The sequence below is a fragment of the Anser anser genome (assembly GCF_964211835.1).
Source record: "Anser anser genome assembly, chromosome: 6".
Classification (NCBI taxonomy): Eukaryota; Metazoa; Chordata; class Aves; order Anseriformes; family Anatidae; genus Anser; species Anser anser.
The window spans coordinates 28,729,019-28,754,518 of record NC_139726.1 but is presented as its reverse complement, the minus strand read 5'-3'; the positions used below and the strand labels follow the sequence as shown (position 1 = coordinate 28,754,518).

Here is a 25,500-nt window from a genome sequence, read left to right as displayed (position 1 = left end):
CAAACCAGATGACCGCATAAGCAATTTTCTTTTTGTTTTTCTCCATTGAGAATTATTTATTCAAATACTGCAAGCCATGTCAATCCAACTCATGCAGTTAGGGCGGAGTGCTGATCTTTAGGAAAATCAAATGCCAGGATTTTGCTCTACTGTGCAAGTAACTGGCATTTGGACTGTTCATGTTCATTTTTAATTCCCCAGACAGGTAATTCTTGCAGTACAAATTTACCTGTGAGGAAGTAAAGCTAAAAAGGTTGAGAGAGGTGCCGTGGTTTAACAACGCTAGGTAGCTCAGCACCACCACACTGCTCTCTCACTCTCCTTCCTCAACAGAACAGTGGGAGAAAGTACGTTGAAAAACGCTTGTGGGTTGAGATAAGGAAAGACAGATCACTCACCAGTTATTATCACAGGCAAAACAGACCAAGCATATGAGAGATTAATGTAATTTATTACCTATTGATAACAAATTAGAGCAGTGAGAACTAAAATAAAACTAAAAACACATCCCCCTCCCCCCCCCAATCCTCTCTCTCTACCTCCTCTCCCCAAGCGGCGTAGGGGAACAGGGGAACGGGGGCTGCGGTCAGTCCGTAATGCCTCATCTCCGCTGCTCCTTCACAGTCACTTTGACGTGGGGTCCATCCCACGGGATGCCGTCCTTCCCAAACTGATCGTGGGGGACTTCCCACGGGCAGCAGCTCTTCAAGTACTGCTCCCACACGGCTCCGTACCACGGGGTCCATCCCCCAGGAGCAAACTGCTCTAACACGGGTCCCCCACGGGCGGCAGCTCCCCCCAGACCCCTGCTCCTGCGTGGGCTCCTCTCCACGGGCTGCAGCTCCGGCCCGGGGCCTGCTCCTGCGGGGGCTCTCCATGGGCCGCAGCCTCCTCCAGGCCACATCCACCTGCTCCACCGGGGGCTCCTCCACGGGCTGCAGCGTGGAGATCTGCTCCGTGTGGGACCCATGGGCTGCAGGGGGACAGCCTGCTCCACCAGGGGCCTCTGCACAGGCCACAGGGGAACTGCTGCTGCGTGCCTGGAGCACCTCCTGCCTCCTGCTGCACTGACCGCGGTGTCTGAAAAATTCTTTCTCAGTTTCTCATTTATCTCTCCCAGCTGCTGTTGCACAACATTTTTTTTCCCTTTCTGCTCTCACATAGGTACAGCCAGCACTGCTCACAGACCAGCTCTTGCCAGCAGCAGGTCCCTTTTGGAATCCACTAGAGCTGGCTGTTTTCTCATATGGGTAAGCTCCAGCGCTCTGCTCACAAAGGCCTCCCTGCAGCCCCCCTGCTACCAACACCTTGTCATGTAAACCCAGTACAGGAAGAACACGTTAGCTGATGAATTTTGGCAATTAATCCCTCATTCGGGAATCCTGTGTTAGTTTGTATTACCCTCCCCAGGAAGGGAGCTGTCCACTCAGCAAAGGGGCATTTCCCCAAGTTACTGTGGGACTGTTTGGGACAGGATGTCTTGGTTCTGTGGAAAAAAAGGCAAAAATGTTGTGACTGCTTGCTGCTGCTCTAGGCTTGGAATATGTGAGGAAACAACGGATAAGCAGAAATGGGTAAGTAGATTGCAGGCGTGTGGTACATTTTTTCTGAGAATCTGCAGTCTTTCTCTTGCTCACTTCTTGTACCAACAATATGCAGATGTACAGACATCAGGCTGTCAGTCAGATTATTTAGGAACTCTTCAAATACAGGTTGATCTCCATGATGGTATGGTACACTTGCAGAGGAACACATACGGTCAGTATGTGGGCCACCTGCAACAAGAAAAATGTCTTTACTGTGTTTGGTAATAGCCAACAGCCCATGCTTGCTGCAGCTGCAAAAGGACAGTATAGATGTATAGAATCTCATAATTCACGGTGGAAGGTAGCTAAAGAGGGAGAAGACAGATTAAAAGTCATGAGAAGAACAACTTTTTTCTTCCTTTGCTGCCTCCCCCCCCCCCCCCCCCCAATTAAACCACTCCTTGTCTCAACCCACAAGCTTTTTTTTTTTCAACATATTTTCTCCCACTGTCCTTCAGAGGAGGGGGAGCTAGAGAGCCGTGTGGTGGAACTTAGTTGCCCATCAGCATAAAACCACCACACCCTGGCATGAGCAGGCTGGCTTATGGGGCAGCATGGCTGCTCATGTGCCTATTCAGGCACTAGTCCCTGGTATCATCTCCTTGCACCTAGAAAGCAGTCGAGGACAAGCTTCCAGAAAGCAGGAAAGGCACAGGCAAGTGAGCCCTGTGAGGAGAGGGCTGTATACCTCTGCTTGGGGACTTCAGCAGTGTTTCAAGAACATAAATCCCATGGGGAATGTTAGCCTGAACGCAAAACACAGCCAACTCTTATTTAGCAGGTAAAACGGCTCATATCGTCACAGTCCATTGACTTACATCTGCACAGCTGGGAGCGTGCTGCTGGCCCAATGACTAGCTGAGGATGTGGGTGGGAGCCTTTCGCTTGGCATCAGGAGACCAGCAGGCATGGCTGGGGGTAGCAGCCCCGGGGGAGAGTAATGGTGGTGGTGATGCACTGCGGACAGCTGGGGCCTGTCTGCTTTCATGGCCATGGGAGTGGCGAGCTGCAGGTCCTAGTTGGAGAGAGGTAAAGGGCAATTTGTTGAACTTGTACCCCCCTAGAAAGGGAGCTTAAGGTCTCCAACTGAGCAGCTGGTTTCCCACTCAGTCGCCTCTTGGTACAGGAAGTTCATCTCGTGCCCAGAGATTGGTTTCACAGGCTCAAACGTACAGGGTCTGGCAAATGCTCAGTGAATTCAGATTTCACCGGGATATTCAGAGTAGTTTGTCCCACCACGCTATGTCAGAGAAACCTACATTTTTTTGGTGGAGTAGCCCTGAGAGAAAGGTGGAGAACACTGTTCATCTGCTGCCTCCTTTAGATGCAGACCCTTTCACCCAAGGTGATGCTAAGCACAGCTCTGACACATTTCTGAGGAACTACCAGTGCTGCCTGCCATGTCCACAATGAATCTGTCCCAGGACAGCTGCTGAGGAAATAGATGATCCCTTGCATGCCATGCTGGCTATGGTGGTGCTGGCTCCTGAGACGTCAGTGTCCTGAAACGTGAGAGTGAGCAGCTGCTGTTGGAGGCATTCCATCTCAGGCAGACATTTGGTCTCAACAGCTGCAAAAGATGTCAGCTTCCAACTGCAGAGGCCATGGGGATGGGTTATGGGAGGCTGTGTTTCCTACCCTGCTGTTAAATGTAGGGCACGGGATTTTAAGCCATTTGTTACTTTTGCGAATAGCAGGTAGGAAAGGTGGGAGTGAACTGGTCAACTACTGCAGAAGTGTGGGTGTTGCTTTCTTAATAAATGGCAACCTCAATCACCAAGACAAAGAGAACAGAAATCCTCCTTGCAGCACTGGGAAGTCATGTTTAGCCTGAAAATGGAAGGGATGAAAAAATATAGGGGAAGACTTTGCAACACAAAGATATCCTCCCTGAAGATTAACAGTCCTTGCTGCTTAGGTAATAAATGCCTCAGACTAGAGACTAGAAATACATTTTTCCAAAGCACTTAAGGTGGCTAAGGAGCTATGTAACACCTTGTTAAAAATAGCTTAGGAACCGTGCACCTAAGGATATGTTCAAAATTACCTACATTTTGTTAGGCACTAGACATATTTTGGAAACAAACCTATAGGGATCCACACACAAAAATATCTGTAAGACATGTCTTTCCAGAGCTTGCTAGCCATTGATTTTTGGTGAGACAGTAGCTAGAGCTGTGGAGCTCCAAGTATGACCACAAAACCTGTGCTTCAGCTCTAGCCAGTTTTAAACTGCCAGGTCAAATTTCACCAGTTACAGGATTTGTAACACAAGTATAGTCCTTCTGCTTGCAGCAAGTGGACAAAAGTCAAGCCATACTGCTACAGACTAAGTAAATCACTGGTGCTATGAAGACACCTGGAGACACCAACACAGATGATGTTTCAATGAAAGTCAATAGGTGTCAGGCTCCCAAGGCGCCAGGTGCAACAGCAGATGCCTAGCACAGACCTCTTCTCTGTATGTTAGTACTTCAACTGTGTAGGCCAGATACATTTTAAGAGCTGGACTGAATCTAGTTTGCACTTGTGCATTTGGCATCTTCTGTTGTGTCCTCACATGATGCTAAACAGGACTGCATGTGAGACCTGCAGGACACCCTGTGCAGCAGAACTTGCATTGTGCAGTCCCTGCAGCCCCCAAAGGACAATAACTATTGTCCTACATGAGTAAGGATGCCCTTTGGACACTGTGTCATTACCTGTTGTGTGTGCTGAAGCAGGGGAGAGCTGGATCCAGCAGGCTGTGTGAATGCCACTGATGGCAGAGACTTCAGCATCATATTCTGCATGATGATCTGGTGCATCTGTGCATTCTGCATCAGCATCATCTCTACCATATCTGTGAAGAGGTCACCCCAAGGAAGAAAGTAAGAGCTTTATCAGCAACAGAGGCATCTCAGTAGGGACTGCCCTCCAGCCTACAGGCTCGTCACTACAACTGAGATAAAGCAGCAGAAAGGGACACTTGGATAATATTAGAGTTATGTGGCCAGGTGGTGCAAAATGAATGTCTATGAATAAGACCATTAAGACCAGGTCTCCTGTTTCTCCTCCCTTCCACGAGAAAGCTGCTGTTGAGCATCTTCTCTCTGTTAGTTCCCCTGCAAGTCTACCCCTCTAGCTATGCTCATTGGCAGGCTGGAGAAAATCTGTGCACTGGAGCTCTCTCTAGGAGACTCTAGGAGCATGGACAGGCATCTTATGGCACTCTCTGTGGCTTTGGCTCTAGATTATTGTTGTCCACATGAGAGGTTTCTTTGACTTTACATGATACTGCAGTGCCACCTTGAGATTCCCTTCCACATGCATCACATCCATATACCATGATCTCTGGATCCTAATTACAAAGGACTTGCACAGTAGAACTATTTTAATTATGATGAGGAGGAAAAAATAAATAAAACCAACTCTTCTTTTTAACTGGTCATACCAAAGCTATTGTAAATATATCAACTTCAGAATAGTCATGTATGAATTTGGACTAATTTGTTTTTGAAAATAAATTCTTATTCAAATAAATCCAATGACTTAAGTGAAGAAATAGATGAGAAATATAACAATTTGGTGACTGGAGATTTCTTTGTGCCATAAGGAAACCTTTGACTGACGGTTGAGACAGGGAAGTCATCCCAGGTTTATGTATTATTTCACAGTAGCATCCACCTATGTTTAGAAACAAGCTCTTTTTATTGCCATTGTACTATATTCAGAACAGTCTTGTTTCCAAACATGGGGCATAACAAAAGCCTGTATTGTTCCAAGGAGATTAAACAATAGGTTAAGAAAATAAAAGAATAAAAATGGAGTTTAGAAGCCAGTTTGTGAATTTTGGAATCATCCATTTGCATGAGTTTGACCTTGCTAATGTTACTCAGTGCCATGGCTCGAGCTGTTTTTTCTTCTCCAAGCTTCTCTGACACCTTAACCTGGCTTTGCTGAGTTTATAGTCTTTTTTTTTTTTTAATTTTAGTTTTAGCAATTAGAGTTTGTCCAAAAGTCTCTCGGAATTGGTATCTAGTTTTACAGAGTGCTATTCCCACAGCCCCAGCAGAAACCCAGTTGCTGAGTTGCACGCTGTCCCCTGACAGCATCCAACTTCCTCTCACAGTGGTACATTTCCTAGGTATTTCCCTGTGCCCGGTGATGGGACCTGACTGCTAGACCCAGGGAATGATACCTTCTTTAATGCTTCCAGAGCGGGGAGCTGCAAAAGGCTGGGCAGGGGGTATCTGTGCTATCAGCGGGGGCAGCTGTGGTAGCTGCTGGATGATAGTAGCAGGCTGAGGAGGCATCTGGATAAGAAAAGAAAATGGAGAAGTCAGGATTGTTTTTGGCCAGTGTTTCCTAGGAGTGAGGATCCTTACCACCTGCTGGATAATCCTTGGTGCCTCTGCTTGGGGTGCTGGAAAAGGTAACTGGTAGATGGCGGGGGGGGCAGCTCTGCAGTTCCTAAGGTGTCCCCCAGCCAGTGCAGAAGGCTGTGACAGCTCTTCCAGAAGGTGCTGGTCCTGCAAAATCAAGTATCCTCTTGAAGAAAATTTGGTCACAGAAAGGCTGGCAGTATTGCTACACTCCCTGGATTAAATGGGATGAACCTTTGGAAGTCTGCAGCAGGGCACAGCTTTCCTCACCTAACAAACTGCTCCAGAAACTGCTGTGTGTAACAGGCAGACCGCAAGTGAGTGCTACATGAAGGGAAGAACTCAACCAGAACTGGTGCAAGTATAGAGAAAGTGTTTCTTCATGCATATCTCAAGCACATACAATCTTCAGTGTGAGCAAGAGGGAATGGAAAGAAGTGAAGACCAACATGCAAACATGTCTGGGACAATGTTTCATTAATGATTGATTCCGTCCACAAATGAGGAATAAGTAACTGTTGTCCTTATTTTGGCAGCATTAAGAAGTCCCTTATTTGCATTTTGGCATTAACCCAGAGAGCTTCTGATACAGCAGTTCAGAACAAACAGCATCAACACACCAGATAACTGAGGTGGATGCAGATTTTGTTTGCAAGAACTTCTGCTCTCCAGCCCCTCTACCTGACTAGCAGGACCCAGCTAATGACTCTAAATGAGAAGAGAACTGAATACAGCCCAGCCAAAGAATTAAAGAACAGAGAGGAGCTGAATCCACGTGGGCAGCAGACATGCAGATAACCTGGCCCTTTCTGTTGTTTGTGTACATAGAGGTCTTTGTCTGAGAGGGCTCGGCTCAGGGAAACACAGCAACTCCTTGCCCATGTTTGCAGGAGGCACTAGGATTAACCTGCCTGGATCCACCACTGGGCATGTCCTGGGCACAAGCTCAGTCAGCAGAGCACATGGGCTTTCCTCAACTTCCCATCTGCCTCCTTCTTGTCGTTCTGTTGGGAGGCTCACTTCTCATAAACAGGGCTCAGTGTATTCACACTGCTTGTTTAAGATAACATCTAATTTTATCATTCAAAGTCTACTCTTGTGTTCACCACATTAAACTGCACTCCTCACAGTTACTTGACTACATGGAAGGCTCTTACCCTAAGCTCCTGCAGGAGATCTTTCCTTCGCCTCAGGGCACTTTGAAGCATATCCTCCTGTCTGTTCCCTGAAGGAGGAAAAGTCCATTATCTTTTTAAAGGATCACAAAGAAAGAGCTATTTTAATACCTGCATTATGAGTTTAATTCTGGAAAACATGTTATGAGATAGCTTGATTTCTTCCAGAAAAAGCTTTAAGCTACTTTTCTTGTCAAATCCATGAATGGATACTGACTTTATAGCCCATGTAGACACAGCTGCTTGGCAGCTCTACAAAGGCAATGCGCCTTCTCTGAAAATAAACTTTTCAGATTGCTCTTTAAAGCCCCCTTTTAACCTCCTTATTTAACCTCCTTAAAAGAGCTTCAGGCTTAGAAAATCATTACAGCCTGAAAATTTCGAGTTGTACTGTGCACATCCAGAGGATGATTGTACAAAGTGTAAAAAAAAAAAAAAGTTTATGGCATATCAAAACAAATTCAGTTTTGAAAATCAACTTTTGTTTCCTTTTTGTTCTGAAACATCATCTTTTTCAGATCTTCCCACAGAAGAAGCTGGTTTTGAACTCTGTTGAAATGAAAACAAAAAAGAACATTTTCAGATACACTGGAGGCATGCCTAGCATCTATTCTGAAAAGCATCACTTAGTATTTTGAAGCTGAAAGTTGGATTTTTAATTTTTGGTCACCGCATTGGAAGTTTCCAACTATTTGTGCATCATCTCAATAAATATGAGCTCAGTAAATTCTAGAAATGTTACTGATCTTCTACTGGTTGGCTTTAATCCGCAGATAATACAATTATAAGCACTGCATGTGTAATTAGATCCTGAATTTGGTTCAGGTAAAGAGAAGGAATCCCAGCTTACTTACAAAGTTTCCGAGGTTTAGACAATTCTTTACAAAAGCTAGAGAACCAGCTAGAAGTTGATAAATAAGGGAGTTCAAAATAACTTGTGTCTTTATAAGAGTCTTTCAACAGCTGCTGTGATGGTTCACTCATGAGTAGCATGCTCCCTTCAACACTACTTGCTTGGAAGCTATGCATGTTATGTGCAATGTATTAAACTTTTTGCACGGCATTTCAAGTTTCCTGGTAAAATGAACACTGGTGTTCCAGTTCTTACCAATCGAGTCCTCCAGACCAACTTTTTCAGTGTAACGATCTGTTTCATAAGCTGAGCCACTTTTCTTTTAAATTGGAAATCATGTTCTGGTCTGCGCAAGGCTGTATCGTTCAGGTTCAAACATGCAGAACAGCATTAGTAATAGACTGGGCCTTCTTCTTGAACTCCTCAGAGAGGCATGGCCATCATAACAACTCTTTTTCAAGCACATAATCACTTATGCTAAGCATACAGCTGGACTGAGACAGGGGCTCACTTCTGGGTATAGGTGTCAGCACAACCAAAACAACCAGCAGTGTGCTCCAGCTTAGCCAGCATCCACAGCTGAGAAGCCACAACAGAAAACCTCTGCAGGAAGGCATTCTTTGTTATGGCAGTGGACCTGACTAGCTGATTGTTTGCCTTTAGCCAAAAAAAAAAAAAGTTGGAGAATTTCAGAGAGTAAAATGCAGACAGCTGCAGTGTTTAGCAAGGCCATTCTCCTTGCATCAAGACTTCTAAGGTTACTGGCTTGGATAGGACCAAGACACATATGATGATTAATATTGCTGTGCATGCTTCACTGGGACTTGCATTGGCTACCTCAGGGCTGTATGCATACTTAGATACCCAGACTGAGCTAAAACAGCACAGACTCAAGTTTGGAGCCTCTCTCCTGTCCTCCAGACAATGTCCATGCCACCAGAAGCTGAGACAGAGAAAGTTCTGACTATTCAAAAGCCCAGACACTGAGCACACAGGGGCAGAGGCCCCTTCAAATTTTTAGGGAGGAGGTGAAATCATCTGATGTGATCCACTGAGGAACATGACTGAGAACATCACTAAGCCCTTTCTGTATCACATCCATAACCAGAAAAAATGTTTCTCTTACTTGCTCTTGGGACAGGTGAATCCATCTTCTCTAGGTTCTCCTGTTCCTTTTCTAGTCTCTGTTGGTAGAGCCACAACAAAAATGATTGTCAGTTAGGCAGCAAAGTTCACAACAATTTTCAACTCCATATTACAGACACAGGTTTGGGATGGAGGAAATAAAGCAGAAATGGAGGCAAGGGACACTTTTAACTGCTAAATCAGCCATCACAGCTAGTGATGGCTACTAAAAGTATATAGAAGTATGAAATGTCTCACTATAAATCTAGTCATAGCAAAAGAACAGTAATGCTTTCAACTGTCCAGGCCATCCCAGACCTAGAAATTGATAGCACATTGAATCAGAAGACTTACGCATCACTTATTTTGTAGGGTAGAGAGAGAGATCATATGAAGAACTTGATACCAGACAGTTTTGGATACTCAGTGCACTTACAGGCCTAAATGGCTCTGACCAGCCTCACCTGGGGCTTCCATCCATACCCCCTGCCCATATGCAAGGGAGCTCCTTTAATCTCAGCTCTAGGTCTTCAGTTCTTTTGTGAGCTGTACTGGATGAATACTGGTCTCCAGTTCAACCACAGCCATGCCTGTGAGTGGCCACAGATCCTATGAACCCTGATCCCAACCTGCAGACGTTCCCCATTTTGGCCTCAGATCTGCCTTATCACCATGAGCTTAACTGATGGATCTGGACTTTTGGTTGAACCCTGCCACCATCTCGAGCTCTACCCTGCTTGCCTTGCTTGGGCCTGGCCCCTGTCCTACTGGCTGTGCTGTTACGGTCAACTCCCTGCTCCGCAGGGAGCAGCTGCCCCTTGTGGCTCCCTGATGCTCAGAAATTGGAGTAGAGACCTTTCCCTGATGGACAGGCTCTTTTTTGTCTGTGTGTTCTGCCCAGCTCCATACTTGTGAAAGCTTTTCCCTCAAGTGTCTGGAACATCTACGACAAAAGACTACACCTTGAAGAGAGAGGTTAGATGCCACTTCAAGCATTCACATCTCCAGACAAATTGTTTTTCCTTATAGACAATCTTTAAGTGGCTTTTACTTGTAGCACTACTGCACATTGGTCTGCCTCTGCTTATGTGATGATAAAAGTTCTCAGTTCTGCAGGTCTTCTTAGTATCTCAATAGAAATATAATTGTTTAAAATACAGTGTTAATGCATAAACACACAACAGCAAAAAGTAGAGCAAAGGTGACCATTGCGGAATTATTACTTTACCTTTTCTAGGAGTTTGAGTTTCAGTTGGGCCATGTGATCCACCACTGAAGGATCTGTCATTGTAGCAGTCCCCCGGAAGAGCAGGCAGGCAAAAGAGTGTTAAATATCTAAGCAAAGGCAAATAGGTTTTCAGTGGTCCCTTCTTCCAATCCACAATCTTCATAGAAAAATTCCATTGGGGGGAAAAATAAAACACAATTGGGAGAAACAAGGGAAGAAAATAAAAGCTTCTGTTTCACTGCCAGGGCAAAATGAATACAGACGTCCACCACCATATCATAGACACAGCTTTTTTGGTCATTTCTGTCAGTGCATTTTTGTGCTGCTGGTTGCAATGGTCACAGAAGGGTAACTCAGCTTGAGTATTTGTCTGTTCTTAATGGTTGCTAGCCTTTCACCGGCAGTGTCTCTAAACCTTGCCCTCTGCATTGATAGGATAGTCTTCTACGTAGCTCTGAGTTTTGTTCCTGTAGCCTGGTTGCTAGGTTTGCAGTGCCTATCCACAGTATAAGCAATTTCATCTCCAGGTGTAGAAGTTTACATGTAAATATCCATTTACATACGGGACAGGGAGAAAACAATAAACTTTTTTTTTTTTTTTTAACCATAAGCCTAATGCCAAGGTTCAGATTATGAACTGACTGATTGATACCTGATAACAATATTTATCTGACTGTAAGGGGCCCATATGCTTTTGGCATAGCCTTTCATGAGTTTTCATGACCAGATAGTAAAGAAAAAATGAAAAAAGAAAAATAAGGAGCAGAGCTGGAATTCACCCCAGGATGAGTAAAACAACAAAGAGGCTGCATTATAACAGCCTTTTGCTTACTATCTTCTGAGCAGTACCCCTGGGCTGCCTTCTCCCTCCTAGCAAAGCCATATCAGCATAACACTGTCATCTGCCAGCAGTTTAACATTTTTGATCCCTTCACCTTTTTGGCAAGTGCAAAAGCCTTTGACAGGGAGTTGCCTAGGTAACAACTTTAGCATAAGACTCATTATGCAAGTAAACTGTGTAAGTATAGAACTATAGGTTACTTAGACAAAAGAAACAAACAAAAAAAAAAGGTTTACATTTTAGATTGTTTAAAATCTAGATTCCCCCCAAAATTACTGGAAACTTTAAAATTTGTTATACAAAATACCATTTGACTCCTCTCCATGTTCTTTTCCTGGTACGGAAAAAGTGGCTTATACTCCTGTATCACATCCCCATTCAGATGTTTCTTTTCTAAGCTAGAGAATCTATTTATTTCTTCCTCAAACAGCAGATTTTCCTTACTCGTTAATTTCACAGCTTGGAGGAGGCTGGGAGAATATAATGCAAGTGCCCACAAGGACAGTTCTTACATCCAACTCTTGGCTTGTGCTATCAGCCACGCTTAGAAGGTGCTGCATGCTACACTTCTGATCACACCTTGTTTGTCTGGCTGTTTGTCTCATGTTTATTCTAGTTGCTTCTCTTTGTACTGTTGTGGTTTAACCCGGCCGGCAGCTAAACACCACACAGCCGTTCGCTCACCCTCCCCCCTCCCTCTCTGGGATGGGGGAGAGAAACGGGAAAGTGAAGCCTGTGAGTTGAGATAAAGACAGTTTATTAAGACAGGAAAATAATAATAATAATAATAATAATAATAATAATAATAATAATAATAATGTGTACGACACAAGTGATGCACAATGCAATTGCTCACCACCCGCTGACCGATGCCCAGCCTATCCCCGAGCAGCCGGCCCCCCCACCCCGGCCAGCCACCCCTATATATTGTTTAGCATGCTGTCAGATGGTATGGAATACCCCTTTGGCCAGTTTGGGTCAGCTGTCCTGGGTCTGTCCCCTCCCAGCTCCTGCTGCACCCCCAGCCTGCTCGCTGGCAGGACAGAGCGAGAAGCCGAAAAGTCCTTGGCCTGGTGTAAGCACTGCTCTGCAACAATCAAAACATCAGCATGTTATCAGCGCTCTTCTCATCCTAATCCAAAACATAGCACCCTACCAGCTACTAGGAGGAAAATTAACTCTGTCCTAACTGAAACCAGGACATGTACTTTTCCATTTCATAAACTCTCTTGTGATGGGGTGACCAGAGCTGCCTGCAATATTTAGGCAGTGATGTAGCAAAGCAAGAGCTGCATTGGTGTTTTCAGACAACCACAATAGCAGCAAGCCTGTTATTATTCATTGCTGATGCTGTAGTAGCCTTTTTGACTGCTGATGAATTTTAAGTTGATGTTTTACTATTAACTGGTTTACTAAAGTGCACCCTAGCAGTTAAGTTTCTAGACCCTTCATTGCAATAGAAATATAGGGTTACGAGAAATGTTGACAAAAACAACCAAGTTGAAGTATTCAACTAAAAATATAGTGAGTGTTAAACAACTGAGATGACATATAAAAAAGAGCAAGAGAAATGCTGTGATGAGATGGGTAGCCCAGAAAAAATACAATATTAGCCAAAAAAATGCTTTCCAGCGAATCTGTTAAGAGACTGGGTTTTCTCACACTTACGGATGCCCTGGTCACAGCAGGATCCCTACTGTAGGGATATCTTACAAGCTCCTAATGACTTGCCAGCAATATACCAGACAGACACAAAAGTGTATTGTAGAAAATGATCTATAGTTACAGTGAATCACAAACTAGGGATCACAAATGAACATGAAAATGCAAAAAAGCAAAACCAGACAAATTTAATTCTACAGAGCATTAACAGGAGTGTTATGTGCACCTCACAGGAGATAATTATTCTGCTCTATTTAGCAGTGCTGAAGTTATTTTGAATACTGTGTCTAATTTTAGACATGGCAGTATAAAAGGGAAAAGGAAGTCCAGAGAAAAAAATGCTAATAATGGTAAATTTATATAATATAAGTACTGAAGAAGACTTGGAAGGACAGGCTTTGTTTAATTTATTAAGTAAATGATGAGAGGGGGTCAGCTAGCAATATTTAAATTAGTGAAAGGAAATACAGGTCCCAGTCAATTTATTAGTAAATGATGGAGCAGCAATGTAAGAAAAAGCTTTCATAGAAGATGTTTATAAACAATTTACAAAAACAGCTGTGATGAACATCATAGGCAGATTAGATCCCTCTTTAGATACGAGAATTGCTTAGATGATGAGGTCCAAACCTGCACTGCTTTTCTATGATGTCTTTTATTGATTTTGATACTTTATGCCCTTGATTTTAATTACTATGACTTCTGAAACACACTAGAAAAGGAACCAACCAGACACACATGGAAATATCAGGAGACAATAAACTCTTGTGCTCAGGTTCCATAGAAAGGATTCTTTATCATTTCTTAGAAGAGGGTTTTCATTTATTAAAAGAGAGGTAAAAATAAAGAAAAGAGTATTGAAAGAATGAAAAACACACAGAGACAAAGAAATACACCAGTGGAGAGGTATATGCAATTTCCTTCCAATCAATTCTTTGCTTCTGCCAATTGTAATGCTGCAAATTAACAACCAAGAGCTCTCAAGCTGCACTTTGGAGCCAGAACTGAAAGATAGGAATATATCTGGAAGACATTTCACTTAGTTCCTGTCTTCCCCATTTCATACCAGCGTACTTGCTAGCATCAGAAGCAGAAGAACTGAAGGCTTACTGTATCTCTCAGAGAAATGATAAGCCATGTACATGGTTGCAATGTGCTACAATGTGATGATGTCTTATATACACAAACTAATGGTGTAATTGCTTACCTGTTAGAGACCATTTTCTGTAGGCCAGGAGGCTACCTGGTGCTTGTAAATATTATAAAAATTTACTGTCTACATTTGAAGCTGATATATGAAGAAAACATCATTTGCAATTAGAGTTTTTTAATGCCATTGTCACGTAATAATGTGCAGTTTTGTTTTTTACTATTATTTCTGAAAACAGTGATCCCAGTTTGAAACAGATTATGCTTACGGTTAACTCTTCCTATAAGACAATGACAAATCACTAGCATCTGCAAATGCTGCTCATTTATTTGCAGATATGTTACACCAGTCCCCAAAGTTCTCGGTGAGGTTTAATTATCAGCCTGATCTTTGCACATGTGTAATTGAGTCAAAGTGTGAACAATCTCTGCAGCTTTTATGGTTATGTCAGGTAGGACTGGTCCCAGCAGAAACAGGTGTGATGGGAAGACGCATGTGACAAAGCTGAGCAACATTGTAGAACCTGAGTTCTGTGCTGACGAGGCAACTTGGCATCACCCAAACTGTGTTGCAGTGATGGCAGGTTGCCAGATAGCTGATGCCCTGACCAAAACAGGCCTTTCTCAAATACTTCTGTTTTTGTCAATTTAATTAGACTGGCACTAGAAATACTGACATTTTAAAGGATGGGGATGTAAAAAATATATAATGCATGAGTTGGTTATCAGAATAAATAAATAAATACCAATAAACTGAAATAAATTGCCAGGACAAATGCCATGACATATTATCCTTTTTTCATTTAAGAAGCTTCTTTGTTCTCAGCTTGCCTGTTTCCTTTTGCTTCTCAGATGGTGTCAACTACACAAACCTTCGCACTGACAAATTTCATAGCAGACTTTATCCCTTCTCTTAGCATTGACTGGGAAGGAGCTAAGGTTACTAGGTCACAGCACCTGGTAGTGCTCCTTGGAGCACTTGGAGAGGAGAGGAGAGGAGAGGAGAGGAGAGGAGAGGAGAGGAGAGGAGAGGAGAGGAGAGGAGAGGAGAGGAGAGGAGAGGAGAGGAGAGGAGAGGAGAGGAGAGGAGAGGAGAGGAGAGGAGAGGAGAGGAGAGGAGAGGAGAGGAGAGGAGAGAAAGGAAAAGAAAGGGAAGGGAAGGGAAGGGAAGGGAAGGGAAGGGAAGGGAAGGGAAGGGAAGGGAAGGGAAGGGAAGGGAAGGGAAGGGAAGGGAAGGGAAGGGAAGGGAAGGGAAGGGAAGGGAAGGGAAGGGAAGGGAAGGGAAGGGAAGGGAAGGGAAGGGAAGGGAAGGGAAGGGAAGGGAAGGGAAGGGAAGGGAAGGGAAGGGAAGGGAAGGGAAGGGAAGGGAAGGGAAGGGAAGGGAAGGGAAGGGAAGGGAAGGGAAGGGAAGGGAAGGGAAGGGAAGGGAAGGGAAGGGAAGGGAAGGGAAGGGAAGGGAAGGGAAGGGAAGGGAAGGGAAGGGAAGGGAAGGGAAGGAAAGAAAAGAAAAGAAAAGAAAAGAAAAGAAAAGAAAAGAAAAGAAAAGAAAAGAAAAGAAAAGAAAAGAAAAGAAAAGAAAAGAAAAGAAAAGAAAAGAAAAGAAAAGAAAAGAAAAGAAAAGAAAAGAAAAGAAAAAAAAGAGAGGCTGACAGGGCAGGAAGTAACCAAGAGCAGTCTCAGGAGCTTGGCTGCTCTCACTGTGTGGCCCGAAGACCCTGTATGGTTGACTCCAGTCTTTTTGTTGTTTATGCTGAAATATTTACATAGAAATAATGTGGCAGACCAAGAGAGTGGTACAAAATATTTATTCCAAGGATGCTGACATGTCTGTCTTCCTTTGCACATACTTTTTGGATCAAGGTTGACATAGCACGGGAAAAACAAATGGCATAGATGCAGTCCATGCCATGGCATCTACTTCTGGTTCATGTACCTGGCCATTGCAATGGCCAAATTTAGGGCAAGAGCGCATACAGAGATGAGCCCAACCTAGGGACAAAATGTATGGAAAGGACTAAGGACAGCGTCGTGGTTTTACCTCGCTGGGCAGCTGAACTCCACCACAACTGCTCTCTCACTCCCCCTCCTCAGAAGAAGAGGGAAAGAAGAAAGTATGCTGGAAAGAAAAAAAAGGCTCATGGGTTAAGATAAGGATAATTTAATTAAAGGGAAAAGGGGGGGGAAAAAAAGGGCAAAGGCCACGTGGAATCACAGACAGAGAAAAAAAATATTATCTACTTCCAATCAACAAGTGATGTTTGGCCACACAGATATTGGGCCTCAATATGTCTAGTGGTTGTTTGAGAAGACAGAGGTCTTCCCAACAAGAGCCCTCCCCTGCTTTTATTGCTGAGTCTGACATCATATGGTATGGAATATCCCTTTGGTTGGTTTAGGTCAGCTGCCCTGGTGATGTTCCTCCCTCCCCTCATGCCCACCCCAGCCTTCTGGCTCTGGGGGTATTTGGAGCTAGTCTTGATGCTGTGCCAGCACTGCTCAGCAGCAGACACAACACCGGTGTGATACCAATGCTGTTCTAGCTACAAGTGCAGAGCACAGCACTGTATGGGCTGCTGCAGGGAACGTTAACTCCGTTCCAGCCAGACCCAGTACAACCTCCACCCCTTATTCTGTAATATTTGTGTCACAATCAGGTTCCACATACTTTAGTATATTGGTATTCTGTGGTATTTAGCATTTAGTGTATATATATATATAGTGGTGTATATACATAGTATATATATAGTGTATATATGTAGTGGTATATATATAGTATATATACTATATATAGTGTGTGTATATATAGTATATTTAGTATATATATAGTATATATTTAGTATGTATTTAGTGTATATGTATAGTATATATAGTATAACATATATATACACTATATATGTAGTGGTATTTGGTATTTAGTAACGGTGGAGCTGGTGAAGTGCACTGAGCGCCCCGCCGCTGAGGGGCCGGCCCGGTGTCCCGGGGCAGCAGTTCGGTTGGCTGGTGCTGTCTCGGGGCGGAGCCACGGCGGGCGGCCCGTTTGAAAGTGACCATCCAGCGCGGCCCCGGCCGCGGCCGGCGGCTCTGCCATTGGCGGCCGCTGAGCGGGGGCGGAGCAGAGGGAAGGCTCCGGCCTGCGGCGTCAATCCCAGGAGTCAGTTGGCAGGGGGCGGGCGGGGCGAGGCCAACGGCCGCGCTCGGTAAGCGGCCGGCGGGCAGGCGCAGAGCGTCTCCCTTGCTCTCTGATTGGCCGCTGCGGGCCGTTCAGGCGAGGCGGGCGGGGCGAAGCCCGCGGGGCGGCCATGACGGAAGCTCGCCCGCGCGCCGCGCCGTGACAGCGGCGGGCGGAGGGGGCTCGGCCCGCCGGCACCATGCAGCAGCCGGCGGAGGAGGAGGAGGCGGCGGCGGCGGCGGCGCGGCGGCGGAAGGTGGAGGCCGGCAGAGCCAAGGTGCGGGGGGCGGCAGCGCGGGGGCCGGCGCAGTGCTCCTGCCGGGCCCGCGGGCTCCGCTCCTGCCGCGGAGCCGGCGGCTGGGCTCGGCGGGGGGAACACGCGGGCGCTGCGTGTGTCGGGGTGTTGGCAGCGGCCGGCCTGGTGGGCGTTACTGCGGGGCTGCGGCTGGAGCCGCACCGAAGCGGCTCGATGGTGGGCAGCGCAGCTCGTCCCTGCCTCACCTGTTGCACCTGGGCGCTGCCCTGGTTGCCACAGCACCCGCTCTTGCTCAGCAGCTCCGCATCTACTTCGCCTTCGCAGCCCTCCTACGTGCCGTGTGGACGCTATCCTCTTGTCAGAGAAGCATTGCGTGATTAGTTTTTAGGTTAATACTGAAAATGAGAACCTTGAGAATAGGAGTTCCTCAGGTTGAAAAGTTAGATTACTTGCGGCAAGTTTCTTTTGTAACTCTTCTGTAAGTGCGGTGTCTGCTTATAGTCAGAAAAATGTGTTATACTTGCCTTTAACAAGTTACTAGTTCCCACCTGTTGTACAGCTGTTGTTTGCCATTGGGAAAAAAAATAAGTAGAGACCTGCATTAAGTTTCAAGTTATGTCTGCAGAGCCAGTGCTGCATCTTTTTTGTCGTTGTTAAACTAGATACTAAATATCTTGTATCTTACCATTTAAAAACAAAAATCATTAGCAGCTTTGTCCCTGGCAGCTCCATCAATGATGCTGTTTTATGGCAACCCATACTAAGAGAAGAGGAAAGACTGTAGAAGTGTAGAAAGGCAGAGATGGGTGTAGTGCTTCCTTTGCTTACTAAAATGTCACAGAGATCCATTATTTACCTAGCAGACTGTGGGCACTAGATTTTTCCAAAAAAAAAAAAAGGCAACATAACACCTGGACAAATAGAAGAAATATTTATTGGGGCTCATTAAACACAAACATACTATGTTTCAGCATAGGAAGGCAACTGCGAGCTATAGATTCCTTGGTATGCTCAGCTAGTTTCTAGTGCATGGCTATGTGCTTGCCCTGTTTTTGTCTTTACTTACATGCCTGAAGTTGAAGAGCTAACTTCTCTTCTAGTATTTAGCCCAATATAAGATGGACATTTGGTCTTATTCAGTTGGCCTTTTCATGTTCTTAAGCCCACAGTAGTATTTGGTCATGTTGCTGTGTAGGTTGGCTACTGGACTGTAACTTGTTTCAGAAACTTCCTTTGGATAGCTTGTATTTTTGAAGAAATCAGTGCGGAAGCATCTTTCCTTAGTTTTCTTCTTTGTGTTGTCCTCCTTATGAATGCAAATATTATTTTGAAAGTGAATAGGTGCAGTATTTTCTTCCTGTGGTGAAGGCATACAGCCACCTAAGGCAATTCCAGCTGTGGACCAAAACAGCAGAATTCATTGTTCATCCAGGTCAGCTTCCTGAATCATCTGACTGTGTTGCTGCACAGGACAGGAGCGTGAGGCTTGTCGTGTGTTTCAGGCATCTGGTTACTACAAGGCAGGTTGCCACAACAATGTGGTCATGCTAACCATGTCTGATTCTGCTTGAATCTAGAGGTGTGAATTGTTGTTTAGTATGTTGTTTGTCTCATCCACAGGTCTTGGTCTGCTAAATAATGACTTGGGAAAGGGCGATAATGTGTATGTTTTTCTCTTTAAAACAGTGCCTGTGTTATTCTTTTTCATGTAGGGATAAAAACTCTATTATTGAAATGTATTTGAAGTTGCCACCAAATAATAAAAACAAACCCAACTTCTATATTAATTAGAAATCGACATTTGGCAGCTACTAAATACTGACTGGGTCAGGTTTTTCAAATTTCCATTTCTCATAAATGTAATACCTGATGGTCAGGGTAGTGATTGGGAAATGTAACGAAAAAACACCCCAACAAACAAAAAAAATGTGCTTTTTTTCACTCTTCTCAAGCTAGCCAAGATGCGTGTTAACCTGCTGCACATCTGGTTACAGACCTGTGTGTATCATACCTTGTGTGAGATTTTTCTTCTGTTCCCGCATTTTACGTGGTAGGAGCTCAACAAGGAGTACAAGTTTTCAAGGAAGTCTTCCTGCTTCATCGGTTTGAGATTCTTAGAAAGTCTTTCTTGGTTTTGTCCAAAAGTACTTGCTTATGTTTACTGTATCTAAGAGGTGGATGTTTGAATAATCTGTTTCTATTTGGGTGCTGATGTGGTTTTCTGTTCTGTTGCATTTTCTTTGGATGTTCTTTTGGTACTGACTTCTGAAATGTGTAAAGCAGTAAGTCAAAGAGTAAATCATGTTCCCAGTAGGCTGGGGAGAGCTGAGCTGCGTTCCATTTGCTGCAGCTTTCCTGTATGCTGGCCTGTGCCACTGGTGTTAGTCAGCTTAGGACGCTGTGCTGGAGGGATGTCACCATAGCAGTTCATCAAAGGGGGAAGTAAAGCCTTGTGGGCCTGTTGTAGTGCCAGGATGTTCATTTGGCTGTACCAGTCCAGAAGTGCCATGTGGTTGCTGTTCTTAACTGACTTAAAACCAGCAGCTGACCAGTGGAAGTTAGGTGAAGTTTGAATCTATCAGTAGCTGTGAAAAGGCTACTTCTGTGCTGAGAGCTGCTTTGGATACTGTAATGGGCAGTGCTGTTGGTGCAACGTTGGTTTACTAAGTCCTGGCTAAAAGTAAAGGTCTCACCTCTGTATGTGCTGCTAGAGAGCAAACTGAGGATCAGGTCGATCAAAAGGGGCATGACGGGATCTCACTATAATGGAGGAAGAATCGGTGTTAACTGCTTTCTTCATATTCACATGTACTAATTCGTGTCACCTGATTGTGTATTGTCTGATGACACTGAAGTTTGTGTAATGACCCTTAAATTTATGTAGCTCGTTAAAGGCTTTGGAAACCTGGTAATGCCCTAAAGGATGCTTTTCCTCACCCAGTGATTCCATAAATCTGCAATTTGACTCCAGACACTTTCATGGGATAATAAATCCAGTAGTTACCAGGAATTTTGGAGTAGTTGGTAATTCTTGTTTGATGCTTATTTTGCTTTCATTCTTTTAATATATAAGAATTTGACAAAATTTTCATTTTTGAGATGTGTATTTTAAAATTTGTACTTGTATAGATGTTCGGTCACGGTAAATCTTATTTTTTTAGTGTCAAATATCTTTCTTGGTCTTGCTTCATGAAATCATTGACTCCTTTCTAGAATGAGAACCCTCTCTGCCTTTTGTTTCTCATATTTTCTATGCGTTTTACTCCTATTTTCCCTTTTTTCTGCTTCAGCAGCTTCCTCTAGTTTCTGTTATTCTGCAGGTTTCGTCCTGTCCCCTTTTCCTGTGTTATCAGCTTAATTAGTGCAGTAGCTATTTTTCACATACAATACCATCAGTAAGTGATAGAGTTAGCACCTGACTTCAGCAAATAGTATTTGTCTCATTACAGCTTTATTTAATGGTCTACAGGATTTAATCATTAAAAAAAGTTTGTACATAACTTAAATGCTTGTGAGAAACTGGTGTCTTTCGTATCTGCATAAAGTACATATTTGCAGAGCGTAGGTACTGCGTATCTGCTGTGTAGCTAAGCTGTCAGACAGAAGTTTCTGTAATGAAATTGGCATGGGTGTAAGGAGAAAAATCTTGCCCCTTTCTTTGGCTCAGATTCTTTCTGCAATGTTGCTGTATTACAGGAAAACCAAGCTAGGAAACAGTGGGTTCTCTCAGATATTGCAAGTAGAACTTTGCAGTTGTGAGTACTTACATCCTGTCGTCATTTTCACTATCTGTTCTATCTCATCACAAGGATATATTAACAGTGTAGTCGATAACCTTTGGGAAGTCTTTTTCCCCACTAGAAGGATGCCTGGATTTATGCTGTGAGGGAGATGCTACTTGGAAATGCTGCCTAAACGTAATACTGGAGTTGAAAATACGATAATCCTTTTTAAGCTGTTTAAGGTGCTAAGGAAAGTTGGGTAATAAATTCTGTCAGTGACATTCTTTGCAAGTCCCTGGTGCTTCACAGAGCTGTGATAGTCTGATAAAGTAGAACATCTGATTCTTCAACAGAAGAAATTAAAATGACCTGGCTTAATTAATTTTCTATTTATGTACTATAGTCTGCTTTCTTGCTGGGAAGTTTTGCTGTATTCACTTAAGGGGGTGGCAGGGAAGGAGCATGAGGACTTCCGTTGATTTTAGTCTTAATGCTTATGCTCGCAAAGATCTGTTTAATGCATTTCTAGGGGGTTATTGGTTTTGCCTGTCTTGCAGAAAGACTGTTCTTTTTTTTTCCTAATGATACTAGTATATTAACAACTTGTTCCTTTACTAATCTGTCCTGCTGTAATTCTGAATTGTCATTGACACATGAAGTTTCACCGAGTAAAATTTGATTCCTGTGTTGAAATGAGTCTTTATAGTACTGGTGTGAGATTTCGTGATTAATTGCACAGTTACCCAGTATATTCTGAATGTGTAGAAAGTAGGGAGGTAAAGCAGGTTTTCTGCACATGTATATATTTTATCAAGCTAGGATAGTCTTTGTCACCCATGAGTGCGTTAATTTTGTGGTCCTGCTACCTTTTTCTCACTTACCTCTCCCTCTACCTGTTCCAATCTTTTCTGCACAGTTTGCTTACTTCAGACAACGAAAAACAAAAGGCGACATCGCGCAGTCGCAGAAAAAGACGGCGAAGAGGAAGGGCTCGTCTGTCCACACGCATGACGTTCCGCAGGAAGAGCACGCACTAGTGGCCCAAGGCTGTGACTCTCCAGATGTTGGTAACGGTATAGAGAATAAGGCTGCAGACACCAGCCTCCTAGAGACAACAACAGAAACAGAGGTAAATGTTAGTATTTCTTGTTTCACTTCACTCCACCTGCAGATAGCAAGCATTCCAGATGATTGTTCTGCTTAATTGGGTATTAGCTCTCTGGCACTGTCAGCTGGCTGCTATTGAGAAGTAAGGAAAATAACCTTTTCCTTTTGTAATAGTTAATTCTCTTAAAGTGATATAAATAACTAGAAAAAAACTACCTTATTTTTTTCACTATTTGAATCTTATCCAAACATCTCCGTTTTTTGGAACGGACGGGTATTGTCAAGGAGCTGTTGGTTGTTTGCCTGATAAATTGAGGTCTTTCATCTCTTGCTGCCTTGAATTTCTCTTTGGGCAGATTTCTGATTCTGTGGCTGTGATTCCACGAAATGGCAAATTCAGTCTGAAGTTCATGGTAAATGAGCGAAAGTGCCAGGACCTTATAATACTTGGTTACATATTACTTTGCTGTCTCAGATGTGCTTACCCTATTCTGAAAAAAATAGATTTGTTGCAGCATGTTCTTATCAGTTACTGTAATAATGCGGAGCCAGCACAGACATTACATTCTCTGACAAATTTATTTAAAAGGTGACTCTGCTTATGCCTGATGCATTTGAGGATGTTTGAATGGATAATCTGCTAGAGGTAGTGCTGTAGGCATGCTAATAAATGTGGAAATACATAGCCTGTGATATAGCTTGAGATGAGCAGTTGTCTACTAATAGGTTTACTCATCTGTTTGAATTAAGCAGTTGCTTTCTTGCTTCAGCTCACAAGCAGTTTTTTTGTCAGCTGTGGATAGTCACATAGCTTTTTCATCTTTCTCATAATAAAAATGTAGTTTTGAAGAATATTTTTTTAATAGGAATTTCTTGCTTCAGAAATGGCTGACTATGACTTTCACAAGCCTCAAAAGCTACAATTCAACTTTCTGGCTACCACAAATTGTATTTATCTCAGTCTGGTATTTTACTTAGAAAGTAGTTTGAGTGTGTTTCAGCACTTTCTCTATGCAGAGTTTTTTCTCTAAGCAAAGTGAGTTGGGGAGGGGCAGTGCATTCTGCATAAAAAGCAGCTTGATGTATTTTCACAACATACAACAGTAACATCAAACTAGGATATATGCAGACCTGAAACGGTGGAGAATACCATTTTGTTTATTATCCTTTCTGTTGTGACAGTATCCCTAGTGCTTCGAGGATATCTTGAATGTATCACGAGAATTAGAAAGGCTGTTATGAAACTACATGCTAAGCTGTCAGCATTAGAAAAAAAAGCTTGCAGTATTTTCGTCACTTAACTGTAGCATTAGCAGCAGTGCTCTTGTTAAATTCATGTGAACTTAAAACAAAACTCTTATTGCTACTAAAAAGCTTCTGTCATAATACCCTGCTTATAAAGTAAGTGGAATTGTTTTCTAGGTGATGTAGACAGTGGTCAGTGGAGACTTGGTGCTGATTCAACATAAAAGCAGGGTTATTGGCTCCCTTTTCTAAATAGTGCTAAAGTCATTTTATTTTGTCTTACGGGTAAGTTTGGTGATAGTTTAATGTCTTCGAAGATGTCATACTACAGTAAGGATGTGCGTCAGAAAATAGTATTGCTTTTTTAACTGAATGAATTTCATGTTTCTTAACTCATTCTGTCAATTAACTTACTAATATTTAGTGGTAGATTTAAAAAGAGTGATCAACTGTACTTGCGGGCCACAAAAGCAGGAGATAAAACATTGAATTTCAATGGTGAGACTTAGCCCTAAATTTTTTTAGTCATTCATAATAATTATAAAATTTCTGCATATATTTCATTGATTTGACCATGGATGATCATACAGATAAATGTTTAAGTCACTCTCTCTCTCTCTGTCATTTGTGTGTTGTCTTGCAGTGTGGACCCTTCTCGCTTGTGCTTAGGGTGTTTCCAAAATAATTCTGCTTTTCCTTATGTACCTTTTAAAATGTTTGTGATTTGGTGTTTGTTTTATTTGTTTGCTTACCAGAGGAGTGCTGATATGTCCATCCATGATGCAGTGAATGATCATGCTGCTGAAGTAAGTGTGAATTCTTTTTGTACACTTAATAAAAGGTGCTGATATATATCTAAAGGAAGAGTATAACTGGTTACTAAAGTGCTGTGTGTATATATAGATACTGAGCATTAATATCAAATGCCATTTTACAGTTTAAAGCTGGCATTTATATGCACGTGTACTAGTTGTGAAATTGGTTGGTAAGAAAAGTGTACTGAAATCATAGGACTTGTCTGGCTGAATTTGAATGGTGTTTTTAATTTAAAAGTAGGCTTATTCTGTAATTGTTTCATACATTAAAAACTAAGTCTGAAGTGCAAGGTACTGTCTCTTACAACAGAATTGTAATGATAGTGCTCCTAAGAAGCCACAGGGTTAACAGTAGCAATTTCTTCTTTTTACTCAGTTCTTGTTTTGCTGTTAGAAGCCAACATGGCACTTTGCCACAGTTTGGCTCTGTAGTATCACAACTCTTCTGCCCTTTATCATGTGAAAATGTTACCTATGGAAAAAAATATTTGAAATTTTAAAGAATTAAATTTTATTTCAAAGGATTTATTTTAAAGAACTTACAAACGTTTTTTTGTTAAATACAAAGTTTAAATGTTGATTTATTTTTAAAATAGAATTTGCCCAGAATTTAAGCTTGCATCTGAATTTATAGCCAGAATTGTCATAAAACAGAAATGTTTGTTTTTTTTTTTTTTGGTGAATAAAAACATTTTTTTCTTTTATGAAGAAAGTTACAATAAATTCTGCTGCAGAATGCAGTGAGCTTGATGCTAAGATGTGTCAAACTAAAATAGCTGAGTTAGAGAACAGACTTCTGGAGAAACAGGAAGCAGTTGAAAGGCTCACTGCACAAATGGATGAACTACAAGAACAACTTACCCAGCAGAGAGACTCTATGCAGCTCCAGGTATGTTTCATAGAATTAGACAATGGGGTTAGTATGACGTTATTTTAATTTAAAAAATATGTAGGACACAGAACTGTTATTTTTTTATTGAAAAGTACTTCACCTTGTTAGCATGTGTTGCCAAAATCAACACTTATATTTTCTCTTCATCAGTTAACGTAATCAGTGTCCAGGCCTTCATATTACTTGTATCAAATGTGGATGAAATTGGAGATGATGTAGCTTTATTTTGAGAGATTTCGTTGAAATGCTTAGATGAACGTTTCTGAGCAGAATTATTTGGATGTTTCCTCTTCTTTATTAATTTTTGTCTT

At 42.8% G+C, this 25,500-nt stretch overlaps 2 protein-coding genes across 18 annotated transcripts in view; one reads left to right on the top strand and one right to left on the bottom strand.

Moving 5' to 3' along the window:
* Positions 1 to 432: 432 nt before the first annotated feature.
* LOC310901771 (uncharacterized protein C21orf58) lies at positions 433 to 12,079 on the bottom strand. Of its 5 annotated transcripts, none has more exons than XM_083842086.1 (8): positions 12,029 to 12,079; positions 10,332 to 10,488; positions 9,105 to 9,162; positions 7,108 to 7,175; positions 5,767 to 6,097; positions 4,289 to 4,428; positions 2,405 to 2,601; positions 433 to 1,775 (listed from the first exon to the last, which is right to left on the bottom strand). In XM_083842086.1, the coding sequence occupies exons 2-8, from the start codon at positions 10,389 to 10,391 to the stop codon at positions 1,760 to 1,762; spliced, it is 870 nt and encodes a 289-aa protein (XP_083698212.1). In that variant the 5' UTR covers positions 10,392 to 10,488; positions 12,029 to 12,079; the 3' UTR covers positions 433 to 1,759. The 5 variants fall into 5 exon arrangements, with proteins under 5 accessions (XP_083698212.1, XP_083698214.1, XP_083698213.1 ...); XM_083842088.1 differs by lacking the exon at positions 12,029 to 12,079 and having other exon boundaries at positions 5,767 to 5,881; positions 5,957 to 6,097; positions 10,332 to 10,881; XM_083842087.1 differs by lacking the exon at positions 12,029 to 12,079 and having other exon boundaries at positions 5,767 to 5,881; positions 5,954 to 6,097; positions 10,332 to 10,874.
* Positions 12,080 to 17,156: 5,077 nt separating this feature from the next.
* Positions 17,157 to 25,500, top strand: part of PCNT (pericentrin) — a 99,756-nt gene continuing 91,412 nt past the window's right edge. For 5 of the 13 annotated variants that reach the window (XM_083842083.1, XM_083842084.1, XM_083842082.1 and 2 more), the window contains exons 1-4: positions 17,161 to 17,429; positions 22,047 to 22,259; positions 24,238 to 24,288; positions 25,007 to 25,186. In XM_083842083.1, the coding sequence (XP_083698209.1) occupies positions 17,352 to 17,429; positions 22,047 to 22,259; positions 24,238 to 24,288; positions 25,007 to 25,186 (522 nt within the window). In that variant the 5' untranslated portion in view covers positions 17,161 to 17,351. Of the gene's footprint in view, positions 17,430 to 22,046; positions 22,260 to 24,237; positions 24,289 to 25,006; positions 25,187 to 25,500 lie in introns of all 13 variants that reach the window. The other 8 variants (XM_083842080.1, XM_083842081.1, XM_083842073.1 and 5 more) reach the window with 4 other exon arrangements.